Genomic DNA, 13,426 nt, shown 5'->3' with positions numbered 1-13,426 from the left:
GGACTTGTCTCTAATGCCCAAATAAACTTAAACCCGCGTGTTGTCAGTGATGTACAAAAACATAGACTTAGCCGAAAACCTGAGTTGGGAAAGAACCCAACGCGATTTAGCAAATAACGACTTGCCTCTGGCGTAATACTGTATTTTGATTCTGCCTTCGATCTTGATAAAATTACAGGCATATCAGTAGAGTACCTGGAGTTCCTTGGGTCCTTCTTTTCTAGTGTCATTTGACGCGTCAAATGAAAACATTTATTAGACACTGCCAAAGCAGTGGTTATCATGTGTTGTTACTAAATGTCAAAACCAGATTGTTAACTTAGTATCTCGAGTATAGGAGTTAATTAAACCGTTGAGGCTTTTTCGCAATAATTTGACACAAAAGCCGGATTTTTATTTGCATTCACTCACACGTCATTTTCAAGATGCGGCTATTTGGACACAGCTAGCGCCGTTCATTCACATTACTGATCTGTCCAGGAATAAAACAGAAATACAAGAGGTAATAAGAGCGGACGTTTAATATCGTTGTTATTGTAAGTCGCTTTTGGTCTATAGATGTAATATCAGAGGAAGGAGAGCCTCATCATCACAACAGAGAAGAAGAGGGGGTATCTAGAGTCGCGTCATCATTTCCGGGCTACCGATCGCCGGTAGAGTGGATCGGGACGCAGGAGCGCGGGGTACGGGGAGCGGAGCGGTGTCCGTGTCCATACCGAGACTGCTGGACGATAGCATGGCCGCCGGGAAGGCAGCGAGCAAACCGTCTCTCTGGCAGAACGAACGGCTCCGGTTCATTGTCTGTTTCTGCGGGGTGTTCGTGTGTTACTTCTACTATGGGATACTGCAGGAGACAATGTGAGTACGAGACAGCATTGCATTTGACGTATGTCGACTTATTTAACGAGATATTGTATTTCTGTATTTCTTTTTGGTTCATTTGATTACTACTCGCTCCTCAGTTGCTATTATCGTGCTAAATTACTCTCTGCCAATGTGGTTGCAATAGTAAATAGAGAGAGGGGAAGCGACCCTTTAGTTATTTCACCTTGATAGTTGACACTCTGCATTCTGTACACTAAATTAAGTATACTACGGTAGAAACGTGCAGCCGGACAGCTCACTTGTCAGCCTCTTCAGAAAAAGAGCTTTGATTTCACACAGTTGTTTTATTGTTCTCTATATATAGCAAGCTGCTTCAGCGTATATACTTTTAAACAAGTGGTTGTCAATCTTTGTTGTCCAGAACACGGGTGCTCAAACTTGATCCTGGAGGGCAGGTGTCCTGCAGAGTTTAGTTCCAGCCCCAATTAAACACATCTGAAGCAGCTAATCAAGCTTACATTAGGCATACAAGTGATGTAACTATTAGGTATGGTTAGGACACTTGCAGCTGTGCACGCATTGTGGTGGCAGAAAAACACTGGTAACAAGTGGAGGGAAATGCGTAAAATCCATGGAATAAGAGATCAAATGTATTGTTGTGCCTTCAGAATCGAAATGCAAATAATTTTTATAAAATACTGTTGTCAAAGATGCCATTTGAAGCTAAGCGGAGACATTTAAACGCACAGACTATGGATGAAACCTGCTATGATTACTCTTTTAAAGCATAGATTTGATTTAAACAACAGGTCTACATAGTATTCACATTTATGCAGTTCATAGAGGACATATTGTATTAGCCCTACAGTTACAGAATGAAATACTATTTAAACCTATAACATTTGTTGGCACTGATAGCCCAGTGGTTAGTGTGCTGACATATATCGCAATTGTGCTGCCGGCGACCAGAGTTCAATTCCTGTCTCGAGGTCCTTTGCCGATCCCACCTCCCTCTCTTCACCCAGTGCTTTCTTGTCTGTTCTCAACTGTCCTGTCAAATGAAGGCAAAAAGCCCCATAAATATAGCTTTAAAAAGAAAAAAAAAACTATAACTTTTTACATAACATTTACCTATTTAATCTCAATTCTGACTGTTTTTCTCACAAGTGCAAGTTTATATCTCATAGTTCTGACTTTATAACTCGATTTAACTCAACAATAACAAGTTTGTCAGTTCTGAGGAAAGAAAGCCAAAAGTGTGGGATATAAACTCATGATTCTGAGCTGAGGAGAAAAAAGAGAATGACTAGTTGATTTTTCTTGTCAGAATTGTGAGATATAATCTCGGAATTGCAAGAATAAGAATTGTGAAATTTTGAATTGAGAATTTTGCCACCAAATGGGCTCCGACCACAAAGGCTGTTGTTCGCATCGCTGTTTGCAAACACGAAATTAGTCTATGGGAGTTTCTATTGCAATTTTGTTAGTAACTCTTCATTACATACAAGTTTGAAGTTCCCCACAGAATGCAGATAGTATATTTTCCAGTTGTTGCTGAAATCTATACTGATTTTACTAGTAATTATTCAGTCGTTACTAGTGCCTATTTATATTAGGCTTTATTCCAATTTTAGGTACTGCTACCTATTTAGGCTGCTGTATTGATCTCAGTTGTTGGCTACTAGTACTACTACTTTTGTTATCTTACTAGTTACAGCTTTTTTATTTCTAACATGTGAGAATGGCTGCATTTAGAAAATCTTACTAGATTTTAAAATTTAAAAATTACTACAAAGATCTACACTACCAGTCCATTTCTGAACAGTAAGATTTGTGTTTTAAAGAAGTCTCTTCTGCTCACCAAGTCTGGATTTCTTTGATCCAAGGTAAAATTTTGAAATATATTTGTGATTGAAAATAACTGTTTGCTATTTGAATATATTTTAAAATATAATTTATTCCTGTGATCAAAGTTAAATTTTCAGCATCATTACTCCAGTCTTCAGTGTCACATGATCCTTCAGAAATCATTCTAATATGCTGATTTACTGTTCAGATTACATTTTTATTATTATTATTATCAGTTTTTGAAGTGGTTGAGTATTTGTTCAGGATTCTTTGATGAATAGAAAGACTTGAAATAAAAAAAGCTTTTATTTAACTTAACATAATACACTATAACATTCAAAAGCTTGGAGTCAGTATAATTTCTATGTAATTTCATCTTTTTTGGTAATAATTAGTCATTGTGTTCATTGATCAAAAGTGATGATAAAGACATTTATAAAATTACAAAAAAATTCTATTTCAGATAAATGCTGTTCTTCTGAACTTTCTATTCATCAAAGAAACCTGAAAAAAATAAACTAAGCTGTTTTCAACCTAATAAAAAAATAATAATAATAATAATAATAATAAATGTTTTTGAGCAGCAAATCAGAATATTAGAATGATGTGACTGGAGTAATGATGCTAAAAAGTCACAGGATAAATTACATTTTAAAATATATTCAAATAGAAAACAGTTATTATAAATAGTAAAAAAGCTATGACATGCAGGCTTGGTGCGCAAAAGAGAGTTCTTTAAAAAAAAATAATAATAATATGAAAAATCTTACTGTTCAAAACTTCTGACTGTAGTGTAGAATGATACAGTGGTGTGTAATAAATATGCACTGGTGTCTATTCAGTTAGTGTTAAAAAAAAACTGGACAAGAGTCTGTATAACTGTTTGTTATAGTAAGAAGACCTCAGGAGAAACTGAAATGTGTACCAGCAACAAAATTAGAATATAATGGACTATGTTAGTTTGCAGTGAATAGTTATCTGAGCCACAGATATAACAGCCAGCAAACTAAGTTTCAGGCCAGAAGGTTTTCCTTTATGTGTCTCTAAGTAACTCAAGCCAGCGCAATGTCTTTTTCCTTTTGAAATCTGGGGTGAGTTTGTCTTACGTAAACAAGCAGTGATTTTCTTTTCAGATTATATTATATTAACCATTTCACCACTACACACTGATTTGAACCCCCACATATGAGTTGACCTTTCAGCATCCTGAAGAATATTTTTATCAAGAGCTTAAATTAGTCACTGCCATAAACAACGATTTCTTCCCTAGACACTGTTGGTTAATTTTACCTCCAGTGATTATTAAGTCTCCTTGTTCCACACAGCTGTTCCCTTCAATTCCACAATTCATTGCCTCTGTCTTCTGTTTCATCCAGCACGCGAGGAGACTACAGTCACGCGGGGAAGAAGGAGAAGTTTCGTTACGCCACTACACTAGTCTTCATCCAGTGTATCATCAACGCCGCTTTCGCCAGACTCTGTGAGTCAAACAGATGTTCTGATTGCATGTGTGGAGGTCACGTGTGTCGTACTGAATGGGTGTTATTGTGTTATGGAATTACTTTTTGCATGTGTTACTGCAGGTGTTTAAATCCAAAGTCATTTTTGCATGCTCTCTATTTTGTGTTTGTAGTAATTCAGTTTTTCGAGGGCTCAAAGCAGGACCACACGAGAGGTTGGCTGTATGGCGTGTGCGCTCTGTCTTACCTGGGCGCCATGGTGTCCAGTAACTCTGCCCTGCAGTATGTCAACTACCCCACACAGGTCCGCTCAGCTTTTCACTCGCGTATCTCCGTTTCTCTTCTTCACAACATGATGCTCATGAGTCTTTGTTCTTTCTAGGTGTTGGGAAAATCTTGTAAACCAATTCCAGGTAAGCATCTTTATCTGTCTTAATCACACAAACACAGCTCTTGGGTTTCAGGAAAGAATGTAGAACATGTTGGGCTTGTTTTGCTGTAGTACACATTTAAAACACAGCTTTAGGGATATACAGTTTCATTTGTACATACTCACTACTGTTTAGAACAGGGGTGGCGAACGTCGGTCCTGGAGAGCCGCAGCCCTGCAGAGTTTTGCTTCAACCCTAATCAAATACACCTGACCAAACTAATCAAGGTCTGAATGATTATTAGAAAGCTACAGGCAGGTGAGTTTTAATTAGGGTTGGAGCTGAACTCTGCAGGGCTGCGGCTCTCCAGGACCGGAGTTCGCCACCCCTGGTTTAGAAGTTTAAGGTCAGCAAGATTTTTTTTAATTAATACTTTTAGTCAGCAAGGATGCTTTAAAGAAGCCACAATCAACAACCTGATCAACTCTATGCGAAGGAAATGTATTGCAAAACATGAGGCAAATAGTGGTCACACCAGATACTGACTGGTTTTCGGACACCCCCGGACCCCCCAATACAGTAAAACTGCACATTTTAGAGTGGCCTTTTATTGTGGTCAGCCTAAGGCACACCTGTGCAATAATCATGCTGTTTAATCAGCATCTTGATATGCCACACCTGTGAGGTGGATGGATTATCTCGGCAAAGGAGAAGTGCTCACTAACACAGATTTAGACAGATTTGTGAACAATATTTGAGAGGCCTTTTGTGTGCATAGAAAAAAGTCTTAGATCTTTCAGTTCAGCTCATGAAAAATCGGGGCAAAAACAAAAGTGTCGCGTTTATAATTTTGGTCAGTGTATATGCATTTTGAAAATGACCAATCGTTTCGCTATCCCTTATTCCTCACCTGGGATTATGTAGGGCCCTTTGAAGTTGCATTAAAACTGCAATTTGGACCCCATTAAAGTCCACTATATGGAAAAAATATAATATAAAAATATAATAATTTTTTCAAAAACCTTAATTTCTTTTTAACTGAAGAAAGAAAGACATGAACATCTTGGATGAAATAGGGGTGCGTCAATTATCAGGAAATTTTTATTCTGGAAGTGAACTAATTTTTCAAATAAATGCTGTTCTTTTCAACTTTCTATTTGTCATAGAATCTAGAAAAGCTATATCATAGTTTTCACAATCATCAATCAAGTAGTTTTCAACATTGATAATAAAAGAAATGTTTCTTAAACAGCATATTAGAATGATTTCTGAAGGATCATGTCACACTGAAGACTGGAGTAAATAAATTCAGCTTTTCCTTCAGATGAATGAACTACATTTTAAAATGTTTTTAAAGTAGAAAAGGTATTGTAAAAATATTCCACAATATTAATGTTTTTGTTGTATTTGTAATCAAATAAATGCAGCTTTAGTGGCCATTCACAGAGAACACGTCTTTGCATCTAAAAACGTGAGACGCAGCGAATGGTTTTAAAAAAAGTGCAGCGTAACGTGAGGGTCTCGAGACACGCTTTTGAGACGTGATGCAATAATGACAATATTCAGTGACAGATTTTTCTTGGCAATTTTTATAAGGAACAAGTTGTGATAATAGCTTGAAGAAAAGTTATATATTTCAGGGTATCGAAACATAGCCACTATGAGTGCCTCCTTCGCCATGTTGCCATCAAATAAAACAGTTGTAATGCCAACACGTCTTAAAAACGTGACGCTGATGTGAGAGGCGCTGCAAAAGACACAATACGCGAGCGTAACGGTCATGCATGTCCGTCAAGTGCGTGTTTACATAGAAAAACAATGGAAAAGTTGGAATGGAAAGCACTGGAATGGAAAAACGCATTCTGTGTGAATGGCCCCTTAGTGAGCATAAGAGACTTCTTTTAAAAATATGAAAAAATATTACCGACCCCAATGTTTGAATGCTAAACAGTGGGCCCAAAATTTTTGGACCTTTGTTAAGTGTTCTTTGGAAACCTAAGTAACGCGTATTAATAAGTGAGTCATTACTGTACTTAAAAATATCTACATGACCGTTGTTTAAAAAAAAGAACATGGCACAGAACACTTTTAAGAAAAATAAATAATATAAAATTATTTTTAAAAAAATTACTTAAAATGATTGGGACACACTAGGGACAGATTTACTAAACAGGGCAAATTAGCATTAGAGCACAGTTCCATAAAAGTGCAGATGGGAGGGGAAATTCCACATGTGATTGACTAGCAATGCACACATTAAAGAACACGGATGCAGCCAGATAATTTCCATAATGACCAGCGCAATCTACCAAGAGCAGCGCAAATTACCGCCTGCTTTTAAAGGTTTAGTTCACCCAAAAATGAAAATTAGCCTATTATTTACTCACCCTCCAGGCGTCCTTGGTGTATATAACTTTCTTCTTTCAGACTAATCCAGTTGAGTTATATTAAAAAATGTCTTGGCTCTTTCAAGCTTTAATCACTGCAATAGGCAGGTGTTTCTCTTTAAAGTGTATGCATCCATAATAAAAAGTACCTGATTGGGCTTCAGGGGTGAATAAAGGTCTCCTGTATAGAATCGAAGCATTTTTGTACGAAAAATATCCATATTTCACTTTAATCTAGCTTGCGCTTACTGTTGTACGCGAAAGCTGCACCAGATGGATGACGTAGGACGTCGGCATTGTGACGGACACGCAGGAGAGAGACCAAAACAAAACAACCATCACAAATTAGAAGTACAAACAAGGATTTGTAAAGAAAAATGTCAGGTGATTTCAATATAAACCAAGAGGAGACTGGTTTTCCTTTGCTAAAGTAAGGAAACTTTGCTTGCTTTGCTCCTGTAAACAAACGTTTACAGGAACCGTGTGAGGCACTTTTTTTATTATGGATGGATGCGCTTTATTGGACTCGTTTTGACCTGTTGAAGAGAAACACCTGCCTATTGCCATGATAAAGCTTGAAAGAGTCAGGACATTTTTTCCCATCGTCACTGCATTTGTCTTAAAGAAGAAAGTCATAAACACCTAGGATGGCAAGAGTGTGAGTAAATAATGGGCTAATTTTCATTTTTGGATGAACTATAACTTCAAGACATGCTTTTGTTGGTGTTAAATAATGTCATTTGTAATTTAGAGTAATTTGATGAGCGCAAATGTTTTGCGTCTGAAAAGGAAACACCTACAGATGCATATTCAATAAGGTCAGGTGCAAAAATAACTGTGTCCACACCTTTTTAGCACTAATTCTTCACTGCGTGTCTTTAGTAAATCCTGACAGTTCTATTTTAAAGCCAAAAGATGATTTGTGCTTTTGCAAGCTGCTAGTAAATCTGGCCTAAAATCTGTTAAAGGAGAAGTCCACTTCCAAAACAAAGATTCACATATAATGTACTCACCCCCTTGTCATCCAAGATGTTCATGTCTTTCTTTCTTTAGTCGTAAAGAAATTGTTTTTTGAGCAAAACATTTCAGTTTTTTTCTTCTCATAATGGCCTGATATGGTGCCCCGATTTTGAACTTCCAAAATGCAGTTTAAATGTGGCTTCAAATGATCCCAAATGCGGTTGTAAATGATCCCAGCTGAGAAAGAAGTTTCTTATCTAGCGAAACGATCGGTTATTTTCATAAAAATTATACAATTTATATACTTTTTAATGTCAAACGCTCATCTTGTCCTATTCTGCTTGGACTGTTTTTGTTCCGGTTGATGACAGTTAGGGTATGTCGAAAAACTCCCATCTCATGTTCTCCCTCAACTTCAAAATCGCCCTATATCGCTGTTTTACCTTTTTTGTTAAGGGTGTTTGATCTTCTTTGCATGTTCACTTTGCAAAGACTGGGTCGGTACTTCTGCAGCGATGTAGGATGATTTTTGAAGTTGAGGGAGAAAATACAATTGGAGTTTTTTGACAGAACCTAACTGTCTTGAACCAGAATACACAGAGTTCATTCCATTATATGGAGAAAAATCCTGAAACGTTTTCCTCAAAAAAACAAAATTTTTTTACGACTGAAGAAAGAAAGACATGAACATCTTGGATGACAAGGGGGTGAGTACATTATATGTGAATCTTTGTTTTGGAAGTGGACTTCACCTTTAATAGACTTATTTATAAGTCATTTTTTCCCCCATACATTTTTAAGTATGACTTGAGTGTCCAAATACGTTTTTGGCCACTGTAGCTTTCATTTGTATCTCATCTGGATCTGGGTGTATTTTTGTTTAGACTACAAAATTTATGCTTGCCTCACATGTACAGTGACTAACACTGAGCATATATTCCCATATGGCCGTATTTTTTGGCTTATGTTTGTTGGCCATATGGCAAACCCTTCTCTTTCTTCTTGCGCTTTTTTTTTTTTTTAACCACCCAACAGAGAGGTCTGCAGATTGATGGTGTTGGTCACATCTTCTCACTGTGCTTTTGTCCCTTTGGTTTATTACAGTGATGATTCTGGGCGTCACAATCCTAAGAAAGAAATATCCCATGGCGAAGTATCTGTGCGTGTTTCTAATCGTCACCGGGGTGGCTCTCTTCCTCTACAAACCCAACAAAGGCTCCAGCACATCAGATGAACACACATTTGGCTTTGGAGAGATGCTGCTGGTTGGTTTCTCTTTTAATCTATTCCATTCTCTTCCTTTTAGGACATTTCTTGTTCTCTGGTTAAAGTCGATCTGATGTGTGTATGTGTTTGTTTGTTTGTAGCTGCTGTCGCTGACTCTGGATGGACTGACGGGTGTAGCTCAGGACCACATGAGGGCACGGTACCAAACGGGAGCCAATCACATGATGCTGAACGTCAACATGTGGTCCACACTGGTTCTAGGAATAAGTGAGTTATTAAAAACTCAGGATAAAGGCTAATCAATTTATTAGTGAAAGTACTGCCTATTAAAGATAGAAGAATAAATGTTTATCACCTGACGCTCTACTGCCAATCATGTCGTTTCAAACCCGTAAGACCTTCGTTCATCTTCAGAACACAAATGAAGATATTTTCGATGAGTTTTCTGACAATGCAACTGACATGTTCAAAGTTCAGAAATGCAGTAAGGACATTGTTAAAATAGTCCGTGTGACCTCAGTGGTTCAACCTTAATTTCATGAAGCTAGATTTTGTACTAAGTGGTTCTGTTTGTGGTTTTTAAGTAGTATTTCCTCATTGTCAGTGCATTGTCTTCCAGCAGGGGGAGCTCTGGCTCTATGGTTAGCGTTGGTGTTGTTATTATTTTAGGCCTGACAGAAGCAACCCTGCTGATCTCCAGCAGCTGTTCAGTCTGTCTGCCTCAGCTCTGAAAGGCATCTGTTCCTCACTTTTAATCTTTAATCTCATCACACATGCAGCAAACTTCCTTCCTTCCAAACCTCTCATTATGAAACCAGAGCCGTCCTGTGGTGCTCTCTGAAGTTATCAGAAATAATGAATAGTTTTTAGTAAAGTTTCTCTTTTAACTATGCAAATGTGAAATAACACAGTCCAGAACGAACACTCGCCAAGGCCCAAATGTGAGTTAAGACTGGCTTGGGCCAGTAAAGTTACATGCCAACCTCGTTATGGCATAATAAACACTTGTAAATGAGTTTAAAGAAGGATTATTTGACCATTGCAGATTCAAATCTAACATATACAAACCATGATCTCTTGCTCTTTCTTTCTGCATAGTTGTGCTTTGGACAGGGGAGGTGTGGGAGTTTTTGTCATTTGCAGACCGGTATCCTGGCATCATCTATAACATCCTCCTGTTCGGTATCACTAGCGCTCTTGGACAGGTGGGTTTGTTGTTTGTATAACAACAAAACAGCGCCATCATTCATTCAAACACCAACGCCTTAATGAGAACAAGGTGATAATGCTAGGGTTTTATTCTCCTCATCTTTCTTCACCTAGACGTTCATTTTCATGACTGTGGTGTATTTTGGTCCGCTCACCTGTTCCATCATCACAACCACACGGAAGTTTTTCACCATCCTGGGGTCTGTGCTGCTGTTTGGGAACATCATCAGCCCTATGCAGTGGTTTGGTACCATCCTCGTCTTCCTTGGTGAGTGATCTGTTCTCAAAACTGTATTTAGGGGTTTAAGTGTGTAGCGCTGAAAACCTATTGTAATTGCGAGAATGGTCTAGGATCAGTAATCTCCACATAAAACTGATTGGGCAGACCAAACCGTAAGTTGTAGAGACTTGAAACTTGGAGGGATGGTAGTATTCACACTGCCGACAACATGACCAAGGCTTGCCCCAATTGGCCTGACGGGGGCGCTACATCGATCAAAAATATGAAATCGCCCGTAACTCCTGTTTATTGTAGACTCAAGTGTCTTTTTCATCCATCACCCTGGCGAAATTTTCAGCTATTTTGCATTTTTTGAAAAACTGACTTTTGCACACTAGTCCTAGGTGTTTCACACAATCGGAACCAAGCAGGTACAGGAGGATTTGTTTGAAGTTATCAGGCGATATCACATTTTTCAAGGGTGTTAACGATTGCATATTGCATGGTTTTTCACAAATTCGCATGGTATTCAAATCATACGATAGACCTCCTCATTTTGAACAACTTTGCCTCTAGATCCACTGCTGTAAATCATGTAAGAGCTGAATCTGAGGTCACGTGATAAAAGCTGTGGAGCTTGGCCACTTGGTAGCACTAAAAGGGGAATAAAAACACAAGAACAGCCATATCTACGCACCCATTTGTCCTTTTGACATGAAAATCAATACGCACTGTCTTGGTCCAAAGTGCCACAAGTGGCTATGAGGACATTTGTGTATCTCAAAAAACAATTTTGAGCACCTATTATAAGTAAGGTCAGAAAGTCGAAAGAAACCAACCAATGGGGATGCAATATCGCTTTTTTCAAGGGCGTAGACTATTGTATATTGCATGTTGTTCACACATACGCATGGTATTCTTATCATACGATAGGCCTCCTCATTCCGAGCAACTTCGCCTCTAGAACCACTGCTGTCAATTAAACCATTTGTTAAATGATTGAGAAAATGATTGAGGGAAAAAAAAAAATACTCTTGTGAACTAGTCCTAGGTTTTTCAAAAGCTCAATCTGGAAAAAAACACTGCAGTGCAATTGTCTTGATTCTCTGGGTCAATAATTAGTAAAAAAAAAAAATAATAATAATAATGATGTACCCGTTAGGAAGCTATAATGGGGTCGTTTTGAAACTGGGCATGTCTAAATTTACCAAAAAGCCTATAAAGCCTAAACAAAAGCTCAAAACTTCATGAAACCTGGTGAGCACATGCAACAGGTGATTCTAAACAAGCAAGGAACATTTTATGGAAATTGAAACACAGGGGCCACTATAACAGTCATAAATGTTAAAAATCATATTTCTATAGTAAATTACCTGGATTTGCCAAAAATGCTCTTTTTAATAATTGATTTAGCTGTTAACACAATATCCTTTTCTTTATGTGCGCTTGAACCCTATTAATCACTGCTTGCAGCTATAAGTAATGTGTATGTATATATTTTTACAAACTTAATTTGCAGCATTTGAGATTTTGGAATAAAAAAAATTCTTAAGAAAAATACATTCAGTGAGGTATGTCCACATTTTTGACTGGTCGTGTACTTCTGAGCTTGTTAAAGTTGAATAGTTCTATATTGAGCAGTACTAATAATCAGTCCAGAGCTGTATGACCATAGTGAGTGGATATATAATAAGCTCAACCAGGACTGTGCTCTGTCTTTCAGGCCTTGGACTGGATGCCAAATTTGGAAAGTCTCCTAAGAAGACGACACACTGAAGACTGGAGCTCTGTGTGCGTGTATGCGCACATGTATACCTGCGAGACAAACATTGACTTTTATTCTAAACACTTTACCACACTAACTCCATCATTGGTGTACTTAAGAGATGACGTTTTAGCACTCAAAATATTATGATGCTGATGTTCTGAACATTTAATTATGGGATATATTTGCCCATCATCTTCCAAAATGGTATCCATGGTAACAGAGGGACAAATGTGTCTGTGCCTAATCATAATCTGCCATGCTCGTACAGTGAAATCAAAAAGATAAAAGTTGGATAAAGATAAAGATCCAATTTAAAACTGTAGTCTATAAAATGTAGACACACCATGGTTGATTGTACTTCCTGGAAGGCTCCCTCCAGCGAGGCAACCACTGAATTTTTTAACTACTCCAATTTGAACTTTTGAGACATTTCTATATATACCTCCTCGACATTTGAGAAGTACAGTGAGTTCAGACAGGTGTGTCCTGCCTTAATTCTAGTCTTAATTTAGGCAGTGAATTGTTAAACGTCTCATCGTCATTGCATTCCCCAGAAAGCGCGTGTGTGTATGCGTGTGTTTACTTTGCGTATGTAACGCACAAACACCTGTATAGATGAATTATTTGTCAAAACATGGCTTTTTCATACCAGATGTCATATTTATATTCATGTGTCTCATTTGTCTTGTTTAAAGCCAGTTAAGCAAATGTTTAGAAAGTTGACATTTTTTACAAAATCAAGTCATCTGCATTAAACTGTATCCTTATGTCAGAATAAAAAATGGAATTTTATAGATCAATTCTACTTTGCATCTCAATGGAACGATCTGTTTGGAATCATAACGGGTGTTTCAATAAAAGGGAAACTCAAACAGGTTTCTAGAAGATGCCGTTGACCAGTTGTCATCGAGGAACGCCTGCCAAAAACGCTGTTCATGTCTGCCAGCATCGTGTTCTCGCTCTGTTTGGAGAGAGAAAAACAAGCAAATGACATTAAACATACACCCTGTACATGAATGGGTTTGTGGTGTGTCTGTTTGCAATCGCACCTTTCAAGGAGGGGACGGGCGCTTTCGAAACACTGTTTCGTGAAGCTTCGAATCTTTTGCGAATCGTTTGTTTCGAACTATTGATTTAGAGTGTACATTTCA

At 37.8% G+C, this 13,426-nt stretch overlaps 1 protein-coding gene across 1 annotated transcript; it reads left to right on the top strand.

Moving 5' to 3' along the window:
* Positions 1-209: 209 nt before the first annotated feature.
* slc35b1 (solute carrier family 35 member B1) lies at positions 210-13,075 on the top strand. The gene is made up of 9 exons (XM_051106392.1): positions 210-858; positions 4,050-4,153; positions 4,307-4,437; positions 4,516-4,546; positions 8,956-9,116; positions 9,219-9,345; positions 10,177-10,283; positions 10,402-10,555; positions 12,231-13,075. The coding sequence occupies exons 1-9, from the start codon at positions 737-739 to the stop codon at positions 12,281-12,283; spliced, it is 990 nt and encodes a 329-aa protein (XP_050962349.1). The 5' UTR covers positions 210-736; the 3' UTR covers positions 12,284-13,075.
* The last annotated feature ends 351 nt before the right edge of the window (positions 13,076-13,426 follow it).

Source organism: Labeo rohita, chromosome 3, assembly GCF_022985175.1.
Source record: "Labeo rohita strain BAU-BD-2019 chromosome 3, IGBB_LRoh.1.0, whole genome shotgun sequence".
Taxonomy (NCBI): domain Eukaryota; kingdom Metazoa; phylum Chordata; class Actinopteri; order Cypriniformes; family Cyprinidae; genus Labeo; species Labeo rohita.
The sequence above is the reverse complement of the archived record's forward strand: the minus strand, read 5'-3'. Positions and strand labels throughout refer to the sequence as shown.

What these genes read in the sequence shown, in the direction of transcription:
- slc35b1 (XM_051106392.1), top strand. Translation starts at nt 737, where the DNA reads ATGGCCGCCGGGAAGGCAGCGAGCAAACCGTCTCTCTGGCAGAACGAA. An exon ending in ATGTCAACTACCCCACACAG is followed by an intron (nt 4,438 to 4,515) that starts GTCCGCTCAGCT and finishes TGTTCTTTCTAG; the next exon opens with GTGTTGGGAAAATCTTGTAA. An exon ending in CACACTGGTTCTAGGAATAA is followed by an intron (nt 9,346 to 10,176) that starts GTGAGTTATTAA and finishes CTTTCTGCATAG; the next exon opens with TTGTGCTTTGGACAGGGGAG.